This window comes from Ursus arctos, unplaced genomic scaffold (assembly GCF_023065955.2).
Source record: "Ursus arctos isolate Adak ecotype North America unplaced genomic scaffold, UrsArc2.0 scaffold_31, whole genome shotgun sequence".
In the NCBI taxonomy this organism is placed as follows: Eukaryota; Metazoa; Chordata; class Mammalia; order Carnivora; family Ursidae; genus Ursus; species Ursus arctos.
This window is the reverse complement of record NW_026622997.1, coordinates 29,543,795-29,566,875: the sequence shown is the minus strand read 5'-3', so window position 1 is coordinate 29,566,875 and position 23,081 is coordinate 29,543,795. Positions and strand designations below refer to the sequence as shown.

Here is a 23,081-nt window from a genome sequence, read left to right as displayed (position 1 = left end):
AACTGACCCTTTTATCAATATATAATGTTCTCCTTTGTCTCTTGTAAGTTTTTGATTCAACATCTGTTTTGTCTTGGGGGCGCCTGGCTGGCCCAGTCAGTAGAGCATGTGACTCTTGATCTTGGGGTCATGAGTTCGAGCCCCATGTTGGGTGTAGAGATTACTTAAATAAATCCTTAAAATAAATAGAATAGAATAGAATAGAATAGAATAGAATAGAATAGAATAGAATAGAATAGAATAGAATAGAATAGAATAGGAGTAGGATCTATTTTATCTAGAATTAGCGGAACCACCCTGGCTGGCTGTCTTTTGGTTACTCTTTGCATGGAATATGTTTTTCCATCCTTTCACTTTCAGCTTATTTGTGTCTTTGGGTCTAAAGTGAGTCTCTTAGGACGCCTGGGTGGCTCAGTGGGTTAAGTGTCTGCCTTTGGCTCATGTCATGATCCCAGGGTCCCAGGATCGAGTCCCGCATTGGACTCCCTGCTTGGTGGGGAGTCTGCTTCTCTTTCTCCCTCTGCCTGCCACTCCCCCTGCTTGTGGCACTCTCTCTCTCTGACAAATAAATGCATCTTAATAAAGTGAGTCTCTTGTAAGCAGTAGATACTTGGATTTTTAAAAGATATTTTTGACCATTTTAAAGTGGACAGTTCAGTGGCAGTGAGTACATTATTGTGTACCCACCACCATCCATCTTCACAACTTCTTTCGTCTGCCCAAACTGAAACTCTGTACCCAGTAAATAATAATTCTTCATTTCCCCCTTGCCCCACCAGTGCCCAGAAACCCCCACTCTACTCTCTGTCTCGATGAATTTATTACTAAAGTATGGAGAGTACTAGGTACCTCATATAAGTGAAATCATTAACATCTGTCATTTGTAACTTTTTTTTCACATAGCATAATGTCCTCAAGGCTCAGACATGTTGTGGATGTGTCAAAATTTCAGTCTTCTTTAAGGATGAGTAATATTGCATCGTATTGTATGTGCCATAGTTTGTTTATCCACTTATCCGTCAGTGGGTGTGTGGGTTGCTCCCGTCTTTTACCTAACGTGAATAATGCTGCTGTGAACACGAACGTACAGATATCTGGCCGAATCCCTGCATTCGGTTCCTTTGCGCACATACTTATGTAGAATTGCTGGATCGTGTGGAAATTCTATTTTTAGTTTTTTGAGGAACTGCCATACTGTTTTCTACAGTGACTGTACTTTCTATATTCTCACCAGCAGTACTCAAGAGCTCCAGTTTCTCTACCTCCTCACCAACATTTGCTTATTTTATGTTTTGTTTAGGTCTAAGTAACAGCCACCCTAATGTGTGTGAAGTAGTATCTTGTTGTGGTTTTGATTTGTGTTTCCCCAATTAGTGATGTTGCGCATCTTTTCATGTGCTATTTGTTATCTTCTTTGGAGAAATATCTATTCAATTCCAGTTAGAGCATCTGTATTTATTTATTTTCAGTTAGATCATTTTTAAATCCATTCTGCCGATCTGTCTTCTTCTGTGTGTAGTAAAATATACATGAAATTTACCATTAAGTATACAATTCAGTGGTATCAACTACATTTATAATATTGTACAGTCATCACCAAGCTCTGTTTTTCATTGGTGAGCTTAATCCGTTTACATTTAAAGTCATTACTGGGGCACCTGGCTGGCTCTGTCGGTAGAGCATGCGACTCTTGATCTCCAGGTTTTGAGTTCAAGCCCCATGTTGGCTGTACAGATTACTTTAAAATAATAATAATAATGATAATAATAATTAATAAAGTGATTACTGATATTAAAGGATTTACTTTTGCAAGTGTTCTTTTCTAGATGTCATCTTTTTCTTCCTTAATCCTTCCAATACTGCCTTCTTTTGTGTTTGATTTTTTTCTAGTGTACCATTTTGATTTCCTCTTCATTTCCTTTTCTGTATATTTCCTACTTGTTTTCTTAATGGTTACCATAAGGATTACAATTAACATCCTAGGATTAATAGCTAATTTTTCATCAGACACCGTAAAGACCAGAAACAAGTAGGATGATATATTTAAAGTATGGATAGGGGGCTCACTTCAGCAGCACATATATGAAAATTGGAATGATACAGAAAAGATTAGCGTGGCCCCTGCACAAGGATGACATGCAAATTCATGAAGCATTCCATATTTTTAAAGTTACACTTACAAAAAAATTAACTAAAATAAAGTACTGACAGAAAAGGAAAAAAAAAAAAAAACAACTGTCAACCAAGAATTCTATATCCATGGGGCGCCTGGGTGGCTCAGTTGTTAAGTGTCTGCCTTCGGCTCAGGGCGTGATCCCAGAGTCCTGGGATCAAGCCCCACATCAGGCTCTTCTGCTGGGAGCCTGCTTCTTCCTCTCCCACTCCCCCTGCTTGTGTTCCCTTTCTCTCTGTCTCTCTCTCTGTCAAATAAATAAATAAAATCTTTTTTTTTTAAAAAAGAATTTTATATCCAGAAAAACTATCCTTCAAAATTAAGAAGTTAAGACATTCCCAGATATGGGGCGCCTGGGTGGCACAGCGGTTAAGCGTCTGCCTTCAGCTCAGGGCGTGATCCCGGCGTTATGGGATCGAGCCTCACATCAGGCTCCTCCACTGGGAGCCTGCTTCTCCCTCTCCCACTCCCCCTGCTTGTGTTCCCTCTCTTGCTGGCTGTCTCTCTCTCTGTCAAATAAATAAATAAAATCTTTAATAAATAAATAAATAAATAAATAAATAAATAAATAAATAAATAAAAAACATTCCCAGATACACAAAAACTAATGGGATTTGTTGCTAGTAGACCTGCCCTACAAGAATTGTTAGAGGGAGTCCATCAGAGTGAAATAAAAAGGAACTAGATGAAAACTCAAAGCCACATAAAGAAATAAAGATCATTGGTAAAGATAACTACACAGTAAATTTTTTTTTTAAGATTTTATTTATTCATTTGACAGAGAGATAGAGACAGCCAGCGAGAGAGGGAACACAGGCAGGGGGAGTGGGAGAGGAAGAAGCAGGCTCACAGCAGAGGAGCCTGATGTGGGGCTCGATCCCAGAACGCAGGGATCACGCCCTGAGCCGAAGGCAGACGCTTAATGACTGTGCCACCCAGGCGCCCCAGTACAGTAAATATTTTTAAAAACTAGTATTATTTTATTTTTGGTATGTAACTCCTCCTTTTTGTTTCTTATATGATTTAAAAGATGCATAAAACAATAATCACGAATCTGTGTTCACATGTACATAATGTATAAAGATGAATTTGTAACAATAACAAGATAAAGGGGGTATGGAATTGGATAGGAGGCATTAATGTATGCTATTAAAGCTAAGATGGTATCAATTCAACCTAGATTGTTATAAATTTATCTATTTCTTCTTAAGTGCACTTAGGTAATTTGTGTCTTCCCGTGTGTTCTCTATTTCAACTAAGCTGTTGAATGTATTGGCATAGATTTATCCCTAATATCCCCCTTATTATTCTTTTATTAGCTGTAAAAATCTGTTGTGATGTCACCTCCCTCATTCCTGATATTGGTGATTTTTTTTTTTCTGATCATTCTGGCGAGAGGTTTATCTCTTTTGTTGATCTTAAGCACCTTTTGGTTTCATTGATTCTTCTTTATTTTTCTGTTTTCTATTTCAAAGATTTCTGCATTGATCTTTGTTATTTTCTTCTGCATACTTTGGTTTCAGGTGGAAGCTGGGTCATTGACATGAGATCTTAAAAAAAATAAAAGGCATTTAGTGCCATAAATTTCTCTAATAGAGGTGTGCCCTACAAATGTTGTGTTTTCATTTTCATTCAGTTCAAAATATGTCTAATTATTATTTTTAAAATATTTTTAAAATTTTATTTTTAAATAATCTCTACACCCAACGTGGGGCTCACATTTACAACCCTGAGATTAAGAATCACGTGCTCTGCCTACTGAGCCAGCCAGGCATCCCCCTAATTATTTTTTTATCTAGAAGTGTGTTATTCATTTCCAAACATTTGGAGATTTTCCAAGGATCTTTCTGTTATTTATTTTTTCTTTCTTTCTTTTTCTTTTTAGAGAGAGGGAGCGAGTGAGACTGACTGGGGGGAGGGGCAGAGGGAGAGAGAATCTTAAGCAGCCTCCAAACTTGGTGCAAGCCCAACGCAGGGTTCAGTCTCATGACCCTGAGATTATAACCTAAGCTAAAATCAAGAGTCAGGCACTTAATTGACTGAGACACCCAGGCGCCCCAGAATATTACAATAATATATTTCCACGTCTTGTCTAGCCTTTATGCTATTGACATAATACATTTTACTTTTACATATGTTAACTGGAATCCTTTTAAATTTGAGACTTGTTTTATGGCCCAGAATATGGTCTATTTTGGTAAATGTTCTCAGTGCACAAACCCCATGATACACTATCATTTTTTAAACATAATTATCTTTTAAAAAGATGTAAGTAATAAGAAGAAAACACATATATTTGTACTCAGTTGGTTACCATTGCCAGAGCTCTTCATTCCTTTGGGTAGGTCCATATTTTTACTTGGTACCATTTTCTTTTTGCCTGAAGAACTTCCTTTAACATTTTTTTGTAGTGCAGGTCTGCTAGTGATGAATTCTTTCAGTTTTTATATATCTGAAGATGTCTTTATTTCACCTTTGTTTTTGAAAGATATTTTTTACGAAGTTTTAATTTGAATTCCAGTATAGTTAACATACAGTGTTATGTTAGTTTCAGGCGCACAATATAGTGATTCAACACTTCCATACATCACCCTGTGCTCCTCACAACACGTGCACACCTCCATCCGCATCACCTGTTTTACCCACCCCCCCGCTCTGGTCACCACCAGTTTGTTCTCTAACATTAAGAGTCTGTTTCTTGGTTTGTGTGTGTATGTGTCTTTCTTTCTCTTTTCCTTGGCCTATTTTTTGTTTGTTTCTCAAATTCCACATAAGTGAAATATTATATTTGTCTTTTTCTGACTTACTTTGCTTAGAATTATACTCTCTAGCTCCATCCATGTTGTTGCAAATGGCAAGATTTCATCCTTTTTTATGGCTGAAAATACTCCATTGTATATTTGTACCCCATCTTCTTTACCCATTTATCTATCAGTGGACCTTTGGGCAGCTTCCATAATTTGGCTGTTGTATGTTTTTGAAAGATATTTTTGCCTAATGTTCTACATTGGGAGGTTTTCTTTCAATACTTTAAAGATATTGTTTCACTGTCTTCTTACACGGATCGTTTTGGGTGAAAATCTGATGTCATTCTTAACTTTGTTCCTCTGTACATTACATCTTTTAAGATTTTCTCTTTATTACTCATTTTAAGCAATTTGATTATAATGTGTCTTCATATAGATTTTGTTCATGTTCCTTTGCTTGGGGTTTATTGTGTTTCCTGGATCTGTGGGTTTATAGTCTTCATTAAGTTTGGAAACTTTTCAGTCCTTATTTCTTCATTTTTGTCCCCTCTTTTTCTCTTCTCATGGGTCTCTAATTACCCATATATTAGGCCATTTGAAATTGTCTCACAAGTCACTGATGCTCTTGTAATTTTTTTTTTTTTAGATTCTTTTTTGTCTCTTTCATTTTGGATAATTTCTATTCTAATGCCTTCGTGTTCACATATCTTTTCTTCTGCAATATCTAATCTGCCATTAATCTCATCTGGTATATTTTTCATCTTGGACATTGTAGATTTCGCATCAGAAATTCAATTTGAGGCTTTTTTATATCTTGTCTCTCAACTTTTTGAGCATAGGGAATACATTATAACTGTTTTAATGTCCTCCTCAGGCCCAACGTCTTTCAGTTCTGGGTTAGTTTCAGTTGATTACAGACTGTTTTCCTTCCTCTTTGCATGTCTAAATATTTATGGATCCATTTTTTTAATGGGTGCCACACATTATGATTGTTATCTTATTGACGGCTGGATAGCTGCATTCCTATAAATCTTGAGCTTTGTTCTGTAATGAATTTACATTACTTGTCAACAATTTGATCTTCCTAAGTGTTGTTTTTATGGTTTGTTAGGTAGGTCCAGAACAGGGAGACGTAAGGATGAGCAAGGCATTAGTGAAGGTGGATACATAAGCCCAGGCACAAACCATAGCAAGACAGGTAAGGGGACAGTCGAAACTTGATCGGGGTGGCAGAGTGCAGCCTCAGCTCTGCCCTATATCTCCCCTTCCTGAGGTAGCAGCAGCATGAAGAGAGCAGGGAGGGCTGAAGTATTCCCTTGCTAGGCTCGGGGGTACCCTCATGGGATCCGAAGCCTTATCACAGGAACAAACCAGGCTTCAGATACAGACATGGAGCAGCTGCTGGCACAGAGCTGCCCAGAAAGAGTGGCCCAGCTGCCATTCCAGTCTGCTCCACCCTAGCTGACCACACCAAGGGCCCTGGGAAGCCACCACACTGCTCAGGGCCGCGGCTTACTCATTTGTAAGCTGGAGTCACCGCACCTGCCCTGCCTAGCTCAGAATGGTGTTCTGTCCTGGGAGTAAGGCGTGCTCACTTCAGCAAGCACATGTACTAAAACTGTCCTGGAAGTAAGGGAAGCAAAAACATGTTTCTGACACTGAGACCCTGGTCCTTTCTACACACTGGCTTAGCCAGCTGGCCACTAAGCCCACTCCTAGAGGGCCCTCAAGATATGTGGTCAGAAGCTGTGAGGATGAGGACAGAGGTTGGGTGTGTGGGCAGCCAAGGGCATCTATGTTCTAAAACCTATCATTGATCCTAACCTCCTTGCAAGGCAGGCTCAGCCACGGAAGATGGCCTCCTCCCTTGGCCTTCAACTCTGATAGAAGCCTGGGATGAGTGGTCTCCTTATTCTGGAGACTCAAAAGCCTGAGAATCCACCTGGAGCCTCCAGACCTGGACATTTCTGTCATTCCTTTCCCTTTATCTCTGATTTCCTGCCAGTCAGATGACGGTGTCTGAAGGCAAGAGGCCAGAGTTCCCAACTGCCCTCTGGTTCTAGGCTGGGTCATCTCTGCATCAGACCTGCCCTAATCCAACCTCGTTCGGAAAAGCCTGAGGAAACAGGCCAGACCAGACCAAGTGACTCAACCATGTCCGTGCAATTGGCTGTCTCTGGCAAGAATAAGGTGGTCCAGTTTATCCCTCTATCTCCAGTAGCACCCAAGGATCCTGGAGAGCCTCCGCCTGGTTCAGTTCCCACAACTTTTATGTTCTTGGGTGTCTTCCATCACCTGCCAGTCTGGAGTTTTCCTAACCGTGTGTGATTTTGGGGGAGAGGTGGGAAGGTCTGGGTACAAAGCCACGCCCATGTATTTGAGGTAATTGTAGATTCACATGCAGTTGTAAGAAACAATAGACATCCCCTGTACGCTTAGCCTAGCTTCCCCCAGTGCTAACTTAGAGAAGTATCACAACAAGGATGCTGACATTGGTAAAATCCATCAATCCATCTCTAGTGTGTGCCACTGTAGGGATCAGACCAGTAGAGCTTCCGAATTTACCTACTTCTCAAGTTCCTTGTGGCCCAGGGGGGCTGCACCCCGCTGCTCCATCTGTGCCCCTGACAACTGGATGGAGGTTAGCGGGGGATTTAACAGGGCGTGTAAGTGCTAGACTCCTTATCCACGTCATCGATTAATCCTCACAAGAGCCTGTTTCACGGACCTTAAGGCTGAGGCGCAGAGAAGGGTGGAGGGTAAGTGGATCCCAGGTCCCATGGGGGCAAGAGCTAACCCAGGCTTGCCCACTCTATCTACCCTCAGAGCACAGCCCATTGGGCCACTCCGGGCACTACGGGGCTTGGAAGGCTCCGCAAACATTAATGGAGTCCTTGTGGGTCCCGGGCAAGGTCCCGGTGGCAGGGACAGCAGCCAGTCGCCGCACGCCGGGACTAAGTTTCAGGGCGTGGCTTGGGCCTACACCTGGGCTCCACCCCCGAGGACCAGCAATCCCAACGCCCGGCCGCAGCCGGCGACGGGAGCTCCCCACAGCGGGCGCCCAGCGGGGGTCCGCCCCGGGGGACGCCGGGAAGCCACCCGGCTCCGCCCCGCCCCTCCCCGCGCGCTCTCCTCCCCCCGCTGCGCAGCGCTCGCCTGCCCCCTGCTGCCGGGGGGTGGACCCTGCAACCCGGGCACTCCCCGCCTTCGCACCGCGCACCCCCCATCTCGGGATTGGCCGCTCCAGAAGTCTCCGGGCCGTCCGCCTTCCGCCACTGGATTGGCTGGGCCCCGGGACTGAGGCCCCGCCCATTTCCCCGGGTCCTTTGATCACGCGCCTGCCGGCTCTTCCGGGGCCTGGGAGCCAACCGAGGGCGTTCCTGTCCGGGCTGCAGCGGCGGGAGGTAAGGCATGATCGGGTTGGATGGACTGCAGAGCGCCAGCACGGGTCCGCGTCTCGGGGTGCCGGGATTCCAGGATACCCGGGCCCTCTGCGCAGCCCCCAAACCTCCCTTCCCCGGCCTGAGCCGCCCGGCGCCGTGGGAACTACCTCCCACTCGCCGATGCTGGTCCGCATCCTAGGAGCGGTCCGACACCCGCCCCACTTCGGCATGTCCCCTCGACCGTGGGACGGTGTGCATGCGACCGGGGAAGCTCGGTGCCCCACGGACACCGGGACGGGTAGTTCATACCTTGCCCTCCAATGGAGACCCAAGCGAAGCGGGGTCAGGGACCTTGGGGTCTGCGTACAGGAGCCCATCGACAATCTCCTAATATCCGTCGACGGGAGCTGAACCTCTCACCTCTGCCTGTCAGCCCAGGCTAAGAGGGGAGGGACCTGGGCGGAGCCCCGGGTGGGGACCAGAGGGAGGTGACATCACCTCTCAGATACAATCCAGCCCTGCCCACTTGTGTCCACCCTGGCACGAGACCAGTGGGGGAGAGGCTGTCCCGGCTGTATATCTGCAGTAACACCAGGGACAAGGAGGGCATAGGGAGGGCCTATAGCCTAAAGTGTGGGGATTGGACCGGGACTGAGGCAGGCTCCTGCAGATGCTCCTACCTCACCCCCAGGCCTCACAGTGCAGGACCCTCATATTTTTGTCATCTCCCCCTTTTGCTCCACTGGATAGGTGGTGGCAGCCCAGTGTCCCAAGAGGTTGGAAAAGGAGTTGGGAATGTGTATCTAAGCTTTTCCCAGTTGAAATGTGCACATGTTTGGCCGGCACCTGAGCTGGGACCCACCCTGATTTGGGGTAGGAGCCAGGTAGGGCTCTGGGCCTCCCCTTGGTGCCCTCTACACCCAGGATTTCCCTGGAATCACTGGAGGGTTACACCCAGCACACTGACCTGGAGGATCCCTCGTCCCAGTGCCTGACCTAAGTTTTGATACATCACCCGCTCTTGGAGAGGGATCCACAGCTTGGATGTCACCCTGGGTGAAACTGATAACCTCCCTTTCTCCTCCCCAGGGAGCCCAGCAGAGGCGCCCTCCCGAGGCACTACTGCCCATGCTGACTACCCAGCCCTCTGGCTGCCGATGTCATGAGTAACACTACAGTGCCCAATGCCCCTCAGGCCAACAGCGACTCCATGGTGGGCTATGTATTGGGGCCTTTCTTCCTCATCACCCTGGTCGGGGTGGTGGTGGCTGTGGTAAGGAGCCCCCACGGACACACATACAGACCCACACCTCTGCTGAGGTGGGGGGGGTGCTGGTCCAGCCCGCCTGCACACATGTCTCAGCTATCCTGCTGTGATGGGTGAAGGGGGGTAGAGGTGGGTCTCTCGCGGGCCATCCTGGGTCAGCAGGCTCCACAGCGCTGTTTCTGTTACAGGTAATGTATGTCCAGAAGAAAAAGCGGTGAGTGTCCCTGTCCCCAGTGTTACCTCCCCTGCATTCAGCTTACATTTCTTCCCATAGGCTCGGGTTCTCTACATCCACGGTTAAGACGCCCCTCGGCTTTCCTTACACAAGCCTGAAATTCCCTACACCCCATCGTTAGGTTTTCCTGCCCAAACTGGGCTTACCCACCGAAGAGGGGTCCCTTCTAGAACGGGGCATGTATTCTCAGAACGCTAGTGTGCCCCCAAAGGCTCCCGCTGGAAGGGTCCCTGCCTTGGTGGGTAGAGACAGGGCAGCCAGGTGTGGGGGTGGGCACCCCCGGGCTGAGCGCCCTCCCCTGCTCCCCAGAGTGGACCGGCTTCGCCATCACCTGCTCCCCATGTACAGCTACGACCCCGCCGAGGAGCTGCATGAGGCCGAGCAGGAGCTGCTCTCGGATGTGGGGGACCCCAAGGTGAGCACTCGGGGGGCAGGAGAATCAGCAGCCTGGTTCTGCCCTCAGCCCGGACCGGCTGGGCCAAGGCTAGCGGGGTGCCTGCAAGGCAGTGCTGCGGCCTCTGCCCTGGACCTAGCCCTGTGGCTCCGTCTCCCCCCCCCCCCACAGGTGGTACATGGCTGGCAGAGTGGCTACCAGCACAAGCGGATGCCCCTGCTGGATGTCAAGACCTAACCTGAGCCCCCCTCCCCTGCTCTCCAGAACCACGGGGTCTTGGGAGAGCCTGGGGCCTACAGCCTGCGGCTTCCTTCCCCACTTGCACTCACCCGGCTCCCCCTGCTGGGAACTGGGTCTCCTCTCCTCCCATCCGTCCCCGGCAGCGCCTCGCTCCCCTGGCCAGGCCTTCAGTCCTTGGTAGGCCGAGCCTTCCACCGCTCCCCTGGGCTCAGTTTCTCCTGCCCCGTTGGAAGGGTGGTTGGAGACAGTTTCCTGGGCACCACCTCTCTCTTGAGCCCTCCCCAACCTGGCTTTGGATTTGTTTCCATGGTGACAGGGCCTAATGTATAGTATTCAGTATATATATTTTGTAAATAAACTGTTTTGTGGCTAGGGGTGTGGTCACTTTCTTTCAGGAGAGGCTTAAGTTACCTTCCCTGGAGTTAATGCTCTTCCTCCCCCCCCCCCTCAGCCTGAAAAGCTGGACAGAATCCACAGAGCACCACCCCCACCAACTCGGTCCTTGGCTTTCACCTTAGCTATCCCAGGTACCCACCACAGAAGGACTCCGGTCCAGAAAAGGATATTTTTTTTATTCAAGTAACTGCAAATAGGAAACCAGATGGGGGGGCCCCAGGCTGGGACAAATAATGGCTACCTCCTCCCCGGCAGAACAGGGGGGAGAAGGTGGCCCCTACACCCTCGACGGTCAATACAGGCCCCCCCCCTCCTCACTCTGCTGCAGCATCCTAGGGGCAGGGCCCCACCTTCCCTGGGACTGGGGTGGTCGGTAACCCAGCCTGCTCTGCCCCAGGCCCCTTCCCCTAAGAGCATCTTGGAGGAGGGGAACGTGGGCAGAACAGGAGGAGGCAATGAGGATGAACATTTGGCGCTGGTCGCAGCAGCAATGACGGATGTCTAAGAATGGAAACATTGAACGAAAACAACACAACTGTCCAGAGGTAGTTTGTGAACAGAGGAAAAGATGGAACCAGAACCTTGGGGGGTGGGGAGGAGCAGAAGGGTGGGAGTGGGCAAGGCTAGCTCCTTGTTATTAGTGCCCCATGTGAGGAAAGGGGAAACTGAGGCCTAGGGGGGAAGCGGATGGGGTTGGGCAGTGGCTCCAGCCCACCTGAGGAGGCCGCCGCAGGGAACCTGGGCCTCCTGGACCTCACCTGGAGGAAGGGGGAAGTCCCCCGCACTGCAACAGATTCCAGGGTGGGGGGGAGGTGGGCTGGAGCCCATCTAGAGAGGGTGGCGGGCTCAGACCCCTCCTGCCTTCCTTCCTGTGCCCAAAGGGGGCTGTCTGACCTAGAGCAAGGACCAGGCAAGGGGGGGAGGAGGAAGAAAAGTGGGTGTGAGCCGCACCTAGTGAGACACAGGCTGGTCAGGGGGTGTCCTGGGGCCGAGCCCCCCTCCCCATCGGCCATACCTGCTGCTGCTAGAGCCGTGGAGTGGGGCAGGTCAGAAGATGGGGCTTGGGCCCCTTTTAAGGCCAGGGGAGCCCTCCCAGGCCCCTTCGTGGGAAGCCAGAGGGAAGAATGGGGGAGCAGAAGGGACCCCCCAAAACCAAGAGCCCAGTCAGCAATGTCCCCACCACAGAGCATGGGGACGCAGCAGGGGCAGGGTGCGGCGAGGCGGGAAGTCGGCTTTGTCTGGAAGGGCTAGTGTGCGTGTGGGTGAGGGGTCGCTGGAAACCGAGACCGAAGGAAACTGCTCCCCACTCGGGCCTTGGGGCCCTGCAGCGGCTGGTGTGCTGTGTAGTGTGGCGGTGAGGGCGCAGGTGGGTGGCGGTGATGCGTGGGCCTGGGGGGGGCGGCGGGAGCGGAGCGGAGCTGTCCAGTCCCAGAAGGAAGCTGCTCCTCGGCAAGGGAGCAGGCGGCACGGCGCGGTCACTGCTCCTCCTCGGAGGACTCCTGCGAGATGCCCTCTTCTTCCTCCTTCTCCTGGGAGGGGGGCAGGCCGGTCAGCAGCAGTGCCAGGTCTGCGGCCCTCCCCCCACTGTGGGGGGGGTGCACAGGCCACGATGGCCCCCACCCCTCCCCGGGCTCCCTGACTCTCCAGAAGGGGGATGAGTCAGGGCTGAGTGTGTGAGTGACTCAGCAACCTCCACGGCCCAGTTTCATTCATAAAAAAGGAAGAATTTAAAGGGAGGGAAAAAAACCCCATACACATGCTGCTCTCACACACAGCCAGGCCCCCTTGGCCCCAGGACCTGTGGGGGGCGCGCAGGGGTGGGGGCAGAGCTCCAAGTGGCAAGTGAGGAAGCAACCCGCTTTCCGTAGGAGGGGAAGGGAGAGGTGGCCAGGAAGGAAGAGGAAACGGGAAGGGGCGGCTGCAGGGTGCAGGAGCCCCCCCTGCTGGGTGCAGTGTAGGGGAACCAGGTGGCCTTGGCCCGCAGGGGCAGCTGCGAGGCTGCGGAGCCAGGCCGCGGGCTGACCCCAGGCCGGGGCGGGGAGGAAGGGGAAGTGTGTGCCGCTGGGGCTCACTCACTGGCCGGGAATGTCGGGACACCACACGGGCCTGCGGCCCCCGTGCCAGGCACAAACTCCAAAACAACTTGTTTCCTGTTACTCACTCCTGGGGCCCAGCCAGCACCCCCTAACCCCCCTCCTCACCCTGGTAGTGGCTCAGCTCGAGGAATGAAGGCCTCAGGGAGTTCAGGGAGCAGGTTGGGGGACAGAAAAGGGCCAGGAGGAACAAGGCTGGGGTGGCCGTAACTTCAGCAGAGGCCCTGGAGGCAGCCTCCCGACTCGGCCCACCTTCCTCCATGACCAGCTATCTGAGGGCTCAGAAATGGACGACGGGTCCCCGGTGAGGAGGTGCCGGCGTGTGGGATCACCTCACAACTCGCACATAGCACTACCCACCCCACCCAGGGCTGAGCTCCTTCGCTGCTTCTTCGTCCCTACCCAAGACCGTGGTGAGGACAGACCTCACCCTCTGCTCACGGAGCCTTCGTTCCTCATTTCTACTACGGGGCAGGGGGAGAAGGAGACTAGATGGCTTCCGAGTTCCCCCTAGAAGTTGAGTCTGTTCTAGGAGCAGAGGAAAGAGAAGGAGCCCCACCCCCCGCTAGGGCAGGGCAGGGGTTGAGTCTGGTTTGTATCTGGGACCCTTTACTTCTCATGGATACGGCCCTTTAAAAAGCCCTGGGCTGGGTGCCAGGACCCTGGGCCACACGCAAATCCCTTTCCCTCTCTAGGCCCGGGTAGGGTGATGATGTCGCGCTATTCCTGGCTCAGGTGGGGAAGAGCCACCCTTGCACGCTGAGCACACAGGCCTGGGCATCACCCATTCTTAAGCACCCTCCCCAGCAAACCACACTGCCGCCGTCCCTTCACCTACCAGTTTTTTGGGTCTGCCCCTTGGTTTCCTCCCTGGAGTTGTGGTAGTTTTCTAGATGGGCAGAAAAGAGATCCACGAGGTCAAAAAGGTCCCCGGACAGTCCTCACCCAATGACCAGTGCCCCAATGGGGAGGGGCAGACCTACCTACCTCTGCTCAGGGCAGCCTGGGCCTCTCACCCCAGCAGGCCCACCCGAGTCCAGCTGGTGATGACTGGCCAGCCACACTGCACCCCCCCCCATATACACACACGCCCCCTACTCCCTCCTCCACCCATGACTCAGAGGATATGAGTCGTGTCTCAGAAAAAAATAAAATAAAAAACAAAACAACTTCTCTGAGAGGCTGCTACCACTGTGAATGTGGCCTTCCCTGCTTATCCCTACCCCCTCGGGATCCAGGGGGACCCCGGAATGGAACATTCTCAGCGCAGGGACTGGTGCAGCCGCCCCTTCCCTTTCCCTGACTCGCCTTTCTCCAGAGGAGGAAAGCTGTACGACTTCTAAGTTGAGTTCCCCATTGTCCTGGGCAGGACCAAGGCCCCCGAAGTGAGGCTTCCGTCATCACCCTGCCTTCCCCAATTAGCCAAGACCCACTGCCACCCATGCCAGGAAAGAGGGTGCAGGGGACAGAATCGGGACAAGCCGGTCCCTTCCCAGACCTCCCCACAGCTGTGGCCATGGGCAGAAGGGCCGTCCTCCTCCCTCCTTACCCGGGTCTTGGCAGCACCCTTGTTTTTGCTCCCCTTTGGTCGGCCCCGAGGTCTCTTAGGTGTTGGCACTTCGCTGGGTTCCTTCTGTAAAGACAGATTGAATAATCAGGGACACACAGATGCCACCTGTCCCACCCCTTTCAAAAGACACAGCTCTCCCCCACCCCCCAGCAAGACTGAGTCAGCAAGCCAGCACCCCGACCCAGAAATCCACAGGAGCCATGGCAGGCGAGCCCTCGTGATTCAAGTTCTCACTCCGACCATCTTTTGCTAAGCCCCTCCCACATGCTTCCCTGTGACAACAAGATGACAAGAAACCAGAAAAGGGAAAGGTGGCACAGGGGCAGCTCTGCCACCGCTGGGCTCTAAGCTCTTGGGCAAGACATGGAATGCTTGCGCCTCGGTTTCAACTGTAAATGGTGACAAGACTTTCCTCACAGGGTATCACGAGACTAAATGAAGGGTGTGGAAGTGTCCAGAACTGCGCCGAGACAGTTGCCTACCCACTGTGGGGGGATGCCAAAGAGGGGAAAGGACGCCCCCCACTAGAGGGAGCCTCCAGCCTCTACCTGCAAACTAGACTCCCTCCAGGCTGCGTCCTGGAGAAGGAATTACGCCCAGATGTTGGGAACCCAGAGATCCCTGCCGTGGTTGCCGCTAAAATTTTAATACGCCTGACAGAATAAAAAGCTGCCGCAGAATGCCTAGAAGCTGGGCAGTAAAGGCCTGTCAGCTACCATCTCAGGGTGCCTGCCCACAGGCTGTTTAGAACTATGGTCCAGTAACCCTGCACCCCCTCTCGGACACCCCCCTGTGGACCCCGGCTAACAGGCACGAGGTGGAGGCCAAGGGAACCAGACTAAGAGAATGACTTCCCTCCACACACCTCGGACTCTGAAGAGGCAGCCGAAGCCCCCCACTCAGACTCCTCATGGCTCATGTCGCCCTGAAGTCAGTACAGACGGTGCTCTCCATCCTACAGATGGGGAAGCTCGAGGCCCATCGTGCCAAGAGCAAGGGTCAACCTCAACTCCTGTCCTCTTCCCCGGGAAAGGGAAGCAAGCCAGGCCTCACCAGCTGCTGCGCCTCTGAGAGGATCCAGATCCCCACCGCATGACAGGTGGCCCCCACAGCCTGACTGGCCATGCTCCCTAGGGTGCCCCAAAGTGCCAGGCCAGCCTTCTAACCCCACGGGACCTCAGCGGGGAGCAGGACCAGGGTCCTGAGGGTCACTTTCTCCCCAACTTCCCCACATTTTTAAGTTCTCGGGGCTTCCGTTTCCCTTTACAGAGATGGAACGGAGCCTGGCCCAGGGCCACACGAAGCAAGGCCCCCGGACAGGTGCTGGCCCAGGAGCTTTCTGTTATGGGCCTGGGATGAGGAAGTCCAGAAACTGACAGTTAGGTATTTAGAAATGTTTCTGGTTAATGGACAGAGTAGTATGTGCAATGAGCCTAAGGATTAGAAACCCGGAACCTGTACGTATACGCAACTCCTCTTTACTATGTTTTTACGAAGGCATTGGTCCATGACAGCCTGGAAGTGCAGGGTGCGTAGTTTACCAGGGTGTGAGCCCTGGCCCGTGTGACCACGAGGTCACTTCTGGCCTGGATGGTCTGGCACAGGCTCAGGGCTTCTCAGCCCCCGCTTCTCTCCTGGGGTCTCAGGAGCTGCCCAGCGTCGGCATGTGCTGGGGGAACACGCACATGCACAAACACACACACAGCAACAATTCTGCAACTCTCTGCTCCAGTTTTCACTTGCTGAGACACCTGGCACCTCCCTAACCCAAAAGGGTAAACCGAGGCAAAGGTTCGGACACCCACCTGACTCCCTACCAGCGCCGTCCCGGGACTCACCGGAGGCTGCTTGCGCGGCCTGCCCCGCCCCCGCTTCTCAGTGCCGTCCTTTTCCTGCTTGGAGGCCAAGGGCTGGCTGGACTTCGAGCTCGACTCGCTCATCTTCCCTTCTCTCTGGGGCAGGTGGAGGAGCGATGGCTGGGATGCTGGGAAGCAGGAAAAGTTGTTTTAAACACAACACTTTGCTTCGGCCACCTCCTACCCCCTTCACCACTCCCACCCTCAAAGGGCACTGTGGGAGCCTGCCTGCTCCCGGGGATACCCGGGATTCCTGCCCTGCTGAGGATCGGGCGATGGAGCGGGGTCTGCCCAGCCCCAGCACGCTGCTGCAGGGTGGGGCTGGGCCGTTGGCCCTAATCGGCTCCTTATCTCCCGCTCAGAAGGGTGCTTTGTTGTCTTGCCACCCCCACAGGGCCCAGGCCCAAGAGGCACAGCCAGCTCAGATGTGGGGGTGAGGCCACCTGGACAAACGTATAGATGGGGGGGGAGTCCTCACACTGCCCGGGGTCCCTCTCTCTAGCCAGCTGCCCTTTCCCTGAAGAGAAAACCCAGCCTGAGCAGCTCATAGGCAAAAAGGGAGGAAAGGTGAGTGAGGGAATAAGCCCTGGACTCCCGGCAGCCATGGGCACCAGTCCCTGGCCTACCTGGCCAAGTGTTGCCTACCCGCCATGGTCCAAGCGTCAGGCCCAACCTGGACACTCCACACCAATCACCTGCCAGGGCTGCTGCCCACCCCGCCACTCAGCTCTACTCTCAGCGCTCTCCCCGGGGTAGAACCTTGGGGATTCAAGGCTGGGAACAGTTTTGGGAAGGGGGAAGATGGCTGAAACTGCAGCGGAGGGAGGAAGAAAAGAAACTCAAAGCTAAACGGTGAGTCGCCCCTTTCCCCTTGCGCCCACCCCACCCACCACCTGGGGTCCAGTGAACTCTTCCCCTTTGGTGCGTGTCTTCAGGAGGGAAAGAATTTCTCTGCTGAGACCCTTGTAACAGATGCTAGCTGTCCTCCCCCACCTGGCAGGGCTGGTCCTCAAAGCTTCTTGGTTCTTTTCTAGCATCTTCCCTCTTCTCAGAGGCCGTTTTGGGTTTAATCAGCCCTGCTAATTTTGAGTTTACCTAAACCACCCGATGAAGGAGCACCTGGCACCCCGCATTCGGGAGCCTCTTCCAGAAGCTTAAAAAAAGACAGTGGGGGTCCTTCTCCCACTCAGTATGAGCCCCGTCTTCCCAGCTGCAGAGCCACGAAACCAGAGACGCATGGCTCTATACCCCCCTGGTAACCAGTCCCTGGTTGCTGTGGGCAAAGGGTGGGCCCAAGCGGCTTCCCTTCTAAAAGACTTTCAGTCTGTGAAATGGGGGTAAGGATAAGACGGCTACCTCAACTACCTTTCCACACTGACGCCAAGGATCAAACCAGATCATAGTGAAAATATATCCACAACGGGAAGTCCTCACCCCAATCAAAATGAGAACTAGAACATTCGAAAATGACTTTTCTTTCCCCTTTTCAGATTTTCAGACAACTTCCAATTTTAACTCAGTGAGAGGGAAAAAAGTTTTTTTGCAAACTTGTGACTTTTGGAGGGCTTGAGGCCCCCAGCCTCAAGCATCAAGATTCTCCAGACGGCGAGACTTTGTCTGGTAATTATTCTATTTTATAATATTTCAGACTTGAAGACCCTTTTAAACAAGGTGGCTGGTGATTTATCCTGCTCCGTCATTAGTGGCTTGGCCTGCTCTGTAATTACAGGCAGTGATTAGAATCTTATATTACACCACAGGTTCCCCTTCAAACTAAACATCAAAATTAATCAGCCTAAATGAGTGCTGACCTCACATGAGGTCTGCTGAAGGCCCCCTCACAGAGGGGGTTCCAGTTGGGCCAAGCTAGCCCCTAATCCCAGAAAGCCTGGGCCCAGCAAGCCTGGGAATCCTGGTGGGTCTCCGGGAAACTTCTTGCATCATCTGGAGCTCCCCCCCATCTCTTACTACTGGGAACCCTTTAATCCAGTCTCCAACTGCCCCCCCTCATCCAGGCCTCCAGGAACTGAATGAAGGCCTGAGGCCCTCTCTGGTGAGACCAACAAATGCTTGTCTCTTCCACCTGTTTCTGAATATCAGAGGCCTGGCTAGGCGAAGCCATGTTTAGGGCCCAACCCGAATCCTTCAGTTTGTAGTAAGCCCTTCTGGGCCTCACGCTTGTCCCCTCCAAACATCATGCATACAGTGTGTATTTTCCACAAATGCTTAGGGAATCCACGAGAACGACTCTAGGAAACCATCATGGGGCTCCCTTGTTTTCGGAAAAAGTAGCCCAGAGAGGCCTGATGAGTTGCCCAAGGTCACACAGCAAGTTGGCGAGCAGGATAGAGTAGGTGACTGGCGACCCCTCTAGCCCGCCACTTTCCTTAACCGCCGGGAGACTGGTTAAGTGCCTGTCGCCCCCTGCTCCAGACCCGGCCCCAGGGTGACTCTGCAAGTGTCCGTGCCGGGCCGTTGCAGGTCGGCCGGCGGGACTAGGGGACAGAGCGCGCGGGGGGAGGGGCACGGGCTGCTCTTGCAGGCGCGGGAAACTGGTGCACCCCGACCGCATGCACCGCCACGCGGGTGCACCCGGCCCCACTTCCTGCCAGAGGGGGCACCCAAGCCCGCCTTGGGGCAGGAAACCTGGCGCGCGCGGGCGCGGGGTAGAGGAAGAAAGCCACCTCCCTCCGCGCCCTCCCCGCAAAATAAAGCCCCAGAAAAAAAAAAAAAAATTGAAACGGGGAGTCAAAGGGACTAGTTCCAACAGAGCCCTGCAAAGCAGAGAAACCTGTTTGTGGGGGCGGAGGGCAGGCCCGGCCCTGGGGGCTGAAGAGGCGCGGGCCGGGCCAGAGGTGGGGTCGGGGTGAAGCCCCAAACCCAGGCCCGCGATTCGGCCTCATCTGCGTAGGGGGGCACCCGGAGAAAGGCCGAGCGGGAACAGGGCCGAATTGTGGGGTTCCTGCCCATCCCCCTCACTTCTAGAACTTCCCCAAGCTGCGGGGGGCGCCCGGCCCCCCACTCGCCTGCTGCGCCGCAGCCTGCTTCTCTCCCCGCCCCCCACAGCCCGGGCCCCGGCTCCGGCTCGGGCTCCGGCGGGAGCCGCGGCCGCGCGAGGTGCACCGGGCTCCGCCGGGTGCACAACTCGCGCTCGCCGCAGCCGCGCGCCCCCTCCCCCACCGCGCGCCTTTCCCGGGTCCCCGCCCCCCGCAGGGCGCCCGCGGCGCGGGGGAAGGGGTGCGGGCGCCCTCCCCGCGCCGCCGGGCCCCGCCGCCCGCCCCCGCGCCGCGCGGCCCTCCCCCGCCGGCGGCTCGCGCAGCCCCGGCCTGGGAATAAAGCCGGAGGCGCGCGCTGCAGCCCTGGGCGGCTTGCAGGAGGGGCGGCGTGCAGGCGGGGGCGCGGGCGCCCCCCTCCGCCGCCGCCGCCGCGGGCCCCGGGGACGACTCACCGCGAGCTCGGCCGCCGGCCTGCGGTGCGCGCTCCGGGCTGCCGGGAGCGACGGTGCTGGGCGCTGAGGACCGGCCTGGCTCCGCCGCCGCCGCCGCTGGTAGCAAATGCGGATCTGAAACCGGGAGAGAGAGCAGAGGCGCTCAGAGACCGCCGCCGCCGCGTGCTCGCCGCCCAGGCCCCCGCGGGGTATTTATCTGTCACATCCAGGCGGGGGGACAAAAATATTCACCCTCCCCCGAAGGATGGCGAGGGGCAGGAAGCTAGGCACGGCCCGTGCGCGGCCTCAATAAATAAATAATTTAATTAAATGATAGATATAAAAAAAAAAGAAGCCACCGGAGGGGCCGCGAACTCACGCCTTCTTGGAGCCGCGCCAGCGCCAGAAATAGCCCGGGCTCGGAGTCCCAATTAGAGGAGCGCAGCCCCGGCTCAGGGGAGCTTAAAAAGAGCGACCCAGGGGCAGGGGGGACGGGCCCGCCCGCGCCAGCCGTGTCACTGTGGGGGGCGGGGCCATGCAAATGAGCCCGGGGATTTAAAAGGGCGGCCGCCCGCCAGCCGCCGCCGCCGCGCGGGTGGGTGCTGACTACGGGGAGGGGCGTGCGGTGCCGGGTGCCTGGGGGCGGGCGCGCGGGAGGCCTGAGCTGGGAACCCGAGGCGACGGCCCACTCCCCACTGTCCCGGGCCGGGAGACATGGGAAGGTGCACAGAGGGGGATCACCGAGGTTTTCGCTGGGGGGAGGACGTCCTTACAGCCTGGAATAGGGGTCCCTGGGAGAGTCACCTCTAGGGGCCTTCCGGGCGTGTGGGCCTGACGCCCGCGGGGCGCGTTGGCTGTGGGCGGGCGTTCGTGCCTGCGGGGTCCGCGCGGGCGGGAGGGGGTGGAGAGAAACGAGCCTGTGAGAATTCCGCGGCCTACCCGCCGCCCCCTGCGCCCAGATACGCGGCTCGTAGATTTCCCCTGGGCGGACAGGTGTCAGCATGTGCATTTCAGTGCCAACCTGCGTGTGGCTGACTGGTGAAATACAAGTCTTGTGAAATTCAAACGTGAAACTTGTGAAATCCAGAGTTTTCGCTTATTAATGGCCGCGAGTAAGCCGTAATCAAGGTGCAACCTCCAAGCGAAACAAGCGATTGGCTCGCTTGCAGGTAAACCTGAGGGTGGATTCATTCCTATAGGTGACCTGGATGGTGTTTCGGAGATACGCCTTCCCACTTTGTGCCCTGGCCCTCTCCGCTGTGACTTTTAAGAAAAATAAGAAAGCGTGAGCCAGTGGTCGCCTGGAAGCACTTTGAGGGCAGGGACTGGGTCTACGCAAGCCAGACCCGCCACGCGTGACCCGCCCGGCGCCTGGCGCAACAAAGACTTGTTGCACGAATGAGAAGGAAGCCAAAGTGGAAAGATGGCGGGGAGGGCGGTGGGAGAAGAAAGGGCGCAGTCTAGAGCGGCGCGCCCTGCAGGCCGGGCCCGGGGCCTTCTCGGGCGCACCTCCCCGCCCCTGGTCTCTGAGGCGGCCTTCCACACCTCCCGTGATGCAGGGAAAAGCAATGCGGCCCAGTGACACACGGCTGTGACTCATGTTTTTCTTTGCTCCCCTTCTTCCTCCCCGGTCGGCCGAGGCCCCGGCCCAGCCCCCTCCTCAGGGGGCGAGCCGGCGATGGAGGGGGACGCCTGGAAAACCCTGAGCCCGGAGTGGAGGCGGGGTGGGGAACCGGAGGGGCCGGGCCTCCTACTTTCAGGAATGTTTCAGGAATGTTTCCGGTGGGGGTGGGGAGAGAGCCGGGAGTGGGCCCAGCCCCCACCCGGGGCGGCGGGCTGGCGCTCCGGGCCGGGGGCAGCACGTGCTCGGCCGGGTGGGGGCGGGGGCGCCTGGGCGGGAAGGCGCTGGGGGCCCTCGGAGCGGGTTCAAAGCGGAGGGCGCGGGCCTGGGGCTGGCCCGGGCCGGGGCTCGGGGTGGGCCGGGAGGCCGCCCTCGGCGCGCTGGCTCCCCGCCCCGCGCCCAGGTGAAACGCAGTTCCTGCGAAGTGCCCAGGCTGCCCCTGGAGGGGAAAGGAAGTCACCGAAGGGCGGCCGGAGGGGAGAGGAGGGTGGAGGGGAACGCCAGGGAGAGGCTGGGGGAGGGGCGGCCTGGCCCTTTGTCTGGAGCCGGTGGGTGGGGGTGGGGCGGGGTGGAAGGCGCGCTGCTCCCTCCATCTTTGTGCCCTGCGTGCCGAGCGCGCGCTTAGTAGGCCGCGAGTTGAGTTGGCTGGAGGCCTTGAGTTAGCTCGAGAACCTTTGCAACGTTGAGTGGAAGAACGAGCCTTCAGTTCTTGCCCTGCTCCCCTCCGGTCACGGTTCCCCGCCAGCAAGCCGGGCCCCCATGTCAGGCCGGGGGGTAGCCCTCGCAGGACCGCGCGCCCCTAGACACGGCCCTCTGCAAGGCCGCCGGGGCTGCCAGGCCCGAGCTCTGGGGCTGACGGCCCGGGAGACGTGGGAAGGGTCCTGCTAGGCCCCTTCCCGGGACGCAGCTTACCTGGGGCCGCTCCGCCTGCCGCGTGTGGCTTGTGTCATGCGGCCTTCCCTGAGGGAGGTGGGGAAGGGAGAGGGACTTCTGCCTCCAGGGGCTGTGGGAAAACTTGGCCAACTTTTTGGCCCACTTCTAACATGCCGACTTGATCTTATTTTTCCTACTCTTTATTTTTCCCCTCGTCCTGATTTTTCTCACCGACTTGTTTTTTTACCTCGTACTACGTGTATTTTTGTAAGCCACCTCAAACCCTCACTGAAAGGAGGCAGGTATAAATAAATTCGTGGGCAAATATGGTAGCTTGCCTCTCTTCAGGATTACCTCCATCCTTGTAATCCAGCTAACTACCCACTGACCCATGCTTTCTGGATTCGAGATGGCCTGAATGCCCCTCCTTTCCTTTCTTTCCTCCTTCGTTATGTATTAAGCAGCGGGGTGAGAGGTAGGGAGGAAAAGATAAATAAGATGTAGTCCTTGCTCCAGCAAATTTCATATTTAGAGGAATCAGAACCAGGAACACAGCAGAGAAAGCTGAGGAGCAATCCAGGAGATGCCATGAGGCAAAGTGCATTCATTCGTTCATTCATTCAATATTTAGTGAGGGCCTACTGTGTACCAAGAAATGGTCCAAAGCCTTGGGGTACAAGCAGTGAACCAAGTAAAGTCCCATGTGCTCTTGAAACTTAAGATTAGGGGGTCAGGCCCTTAAACAGAGACTCAGGAGGTGCTACAGAGGGAGAGAGGCTGGGAACGCAGGATAGCTGGGGAAGTCA

At 54.5% G+C, this 23,081-nt stretch overlaps 2 protein-coding genes and 1 non-coding gene across 7 annotated transcripts; 2 read left to right on the top strand and 1 right to left on the bottom strand.

The window, feature by feature from the left end:
- Positions 1-2,059: 2,059 nt before the first annotated feature.
- LOC113243911 (U6 spliceosomal RNA) lies at positions 2,060-2,166 on the top strand. The gene has a single exon (XR_003312246.2). It is a non-coding gene; the product is annotated as a U6 spliceosomal RNA (small nuclear RNA).
- Positions 2,167-8,131: 5,965 nt separating this feature from the next.
- On the top strand, positions 8,132-10,811 carry SMIM29 (small integral membrane protein 29). 4 transcript variants are annotated; one of them, XM_048225662.2, is made up of 5 exons: positions 8,132-8,324; positions 9,393-9,576; positions 9,759-9,784; positions 10,154-10,220; positions 10,371-10,811. In XM_048225662.2, exons 2-5 carry the CDS (start codon positions 9,466-9,468, stop codon positions 10,434-10,436), a joined length of 270 nt encoding a protein of 89 aa, XP_048081619.1. In that variant the 5' UTR covers positions 8,132-8,324; positions 9,393-9,465; the 3' UTR covers positions 10,437-10,811. The 4 variants fall into 4 exon arrangements, with proteins under 4 accessions (XP_048081619.1, XP_026338475.1, XP_026338472.1 ...); XM_026482690.4 differs by having other exon boundaries at positions 8,148-8,324; positions 9,393-9,516; positions 10,115-10,220; XM_026482687.4 differs by having other exon boundaries at positions 8,166-8,324; positions 10,115-10,220.
- Positions 10,812-10,990: 179 nt separating this feature from the next.
- On the bottom strand, positions 10,991-20,273 carry HMGA1 (high mobility group AT-hook 1). 2 transcript variants are annotated; one of them, XM_026482685.4, is made up of 6 exons: positions 20,161-20,273; positions 19,803-19,916; positions 16,304-16,482; positions 14,478-14,561; positions 13,767-13,817; positions 10,991-12,364 (listed from the first exon to the last, which is right to left on the bottom strand). In XM_026482685.4, the coding sequence occupies exons 3-6, from the start codon at positions 16,436-16,438 to the stop codon at positions 12,311-12,313; spliced, it is 324 nt and encodes a 107-aa protein (XP_026338470.1). In that variant the 5' UTR covers positions 16,439-16,482; positions 19,803-19,916; positions 20,161-20,273; the 3' UTR covers positions 10,991-12,310. The 2 variants fall into 2 exon arrangements, with proteins under 2 accessions (XP_026338470.1, XP_026338471.1); XM_026482686.4 differs by having other exon boundaries at positions 16,337-16,482.
- Positions 20,274-23,081: the final 2,808 nt, after the last annotated feature.

Excerpts from the sequence above, each read along its gene's own strand:
- SMIM29 (XM_026482687.4), top strand. The coding sequence starts at position 9,466 with ATGAGTAACACTACAGTGCCCAATGCCCCTCAGGCCAACAGCGACTCC. Across the intron at positions 9,785-10,114 it reads TATGTCCAGAAGAAAAAGCG|AGTGGACCGGCTTCGCCATC; the intron begins GTGAGTGTCCCT and ends CCTGCTCCCCAG. Across the intron at positions 10,221-10,370 it reads CGGATGTGGGGGACCCCAAG|GTGGTACATGGCTGGCAGAG; the intron begins GTGAGCACTCGG and ends CCCCCCCCACAG.
- HMGA1 (XM_026482685.4), bottom strand. The coding sequence starts at position 16,438 with ATGAGCGAGTCGAGCTCGAAGTCCAGCCAGCCCTTGGCCTCCAAGCAG. Across the intron at positions 14,562-16,303 it reads CGGCGCTGGTAGGGAGTCAG|AAGGAACCCAGCGAAGTGCC; the intron begins GTGGGTGTCCGA and ends CTGTCTTTACAG. Across the intron at positions 13,818-14,477 it reads AGGGTGCTGCCAAGACCCGG|AAAACTACCACAACTCCAGG; the intron begins GTAAGGAGGGAG and ends CTGCCCATCTAG.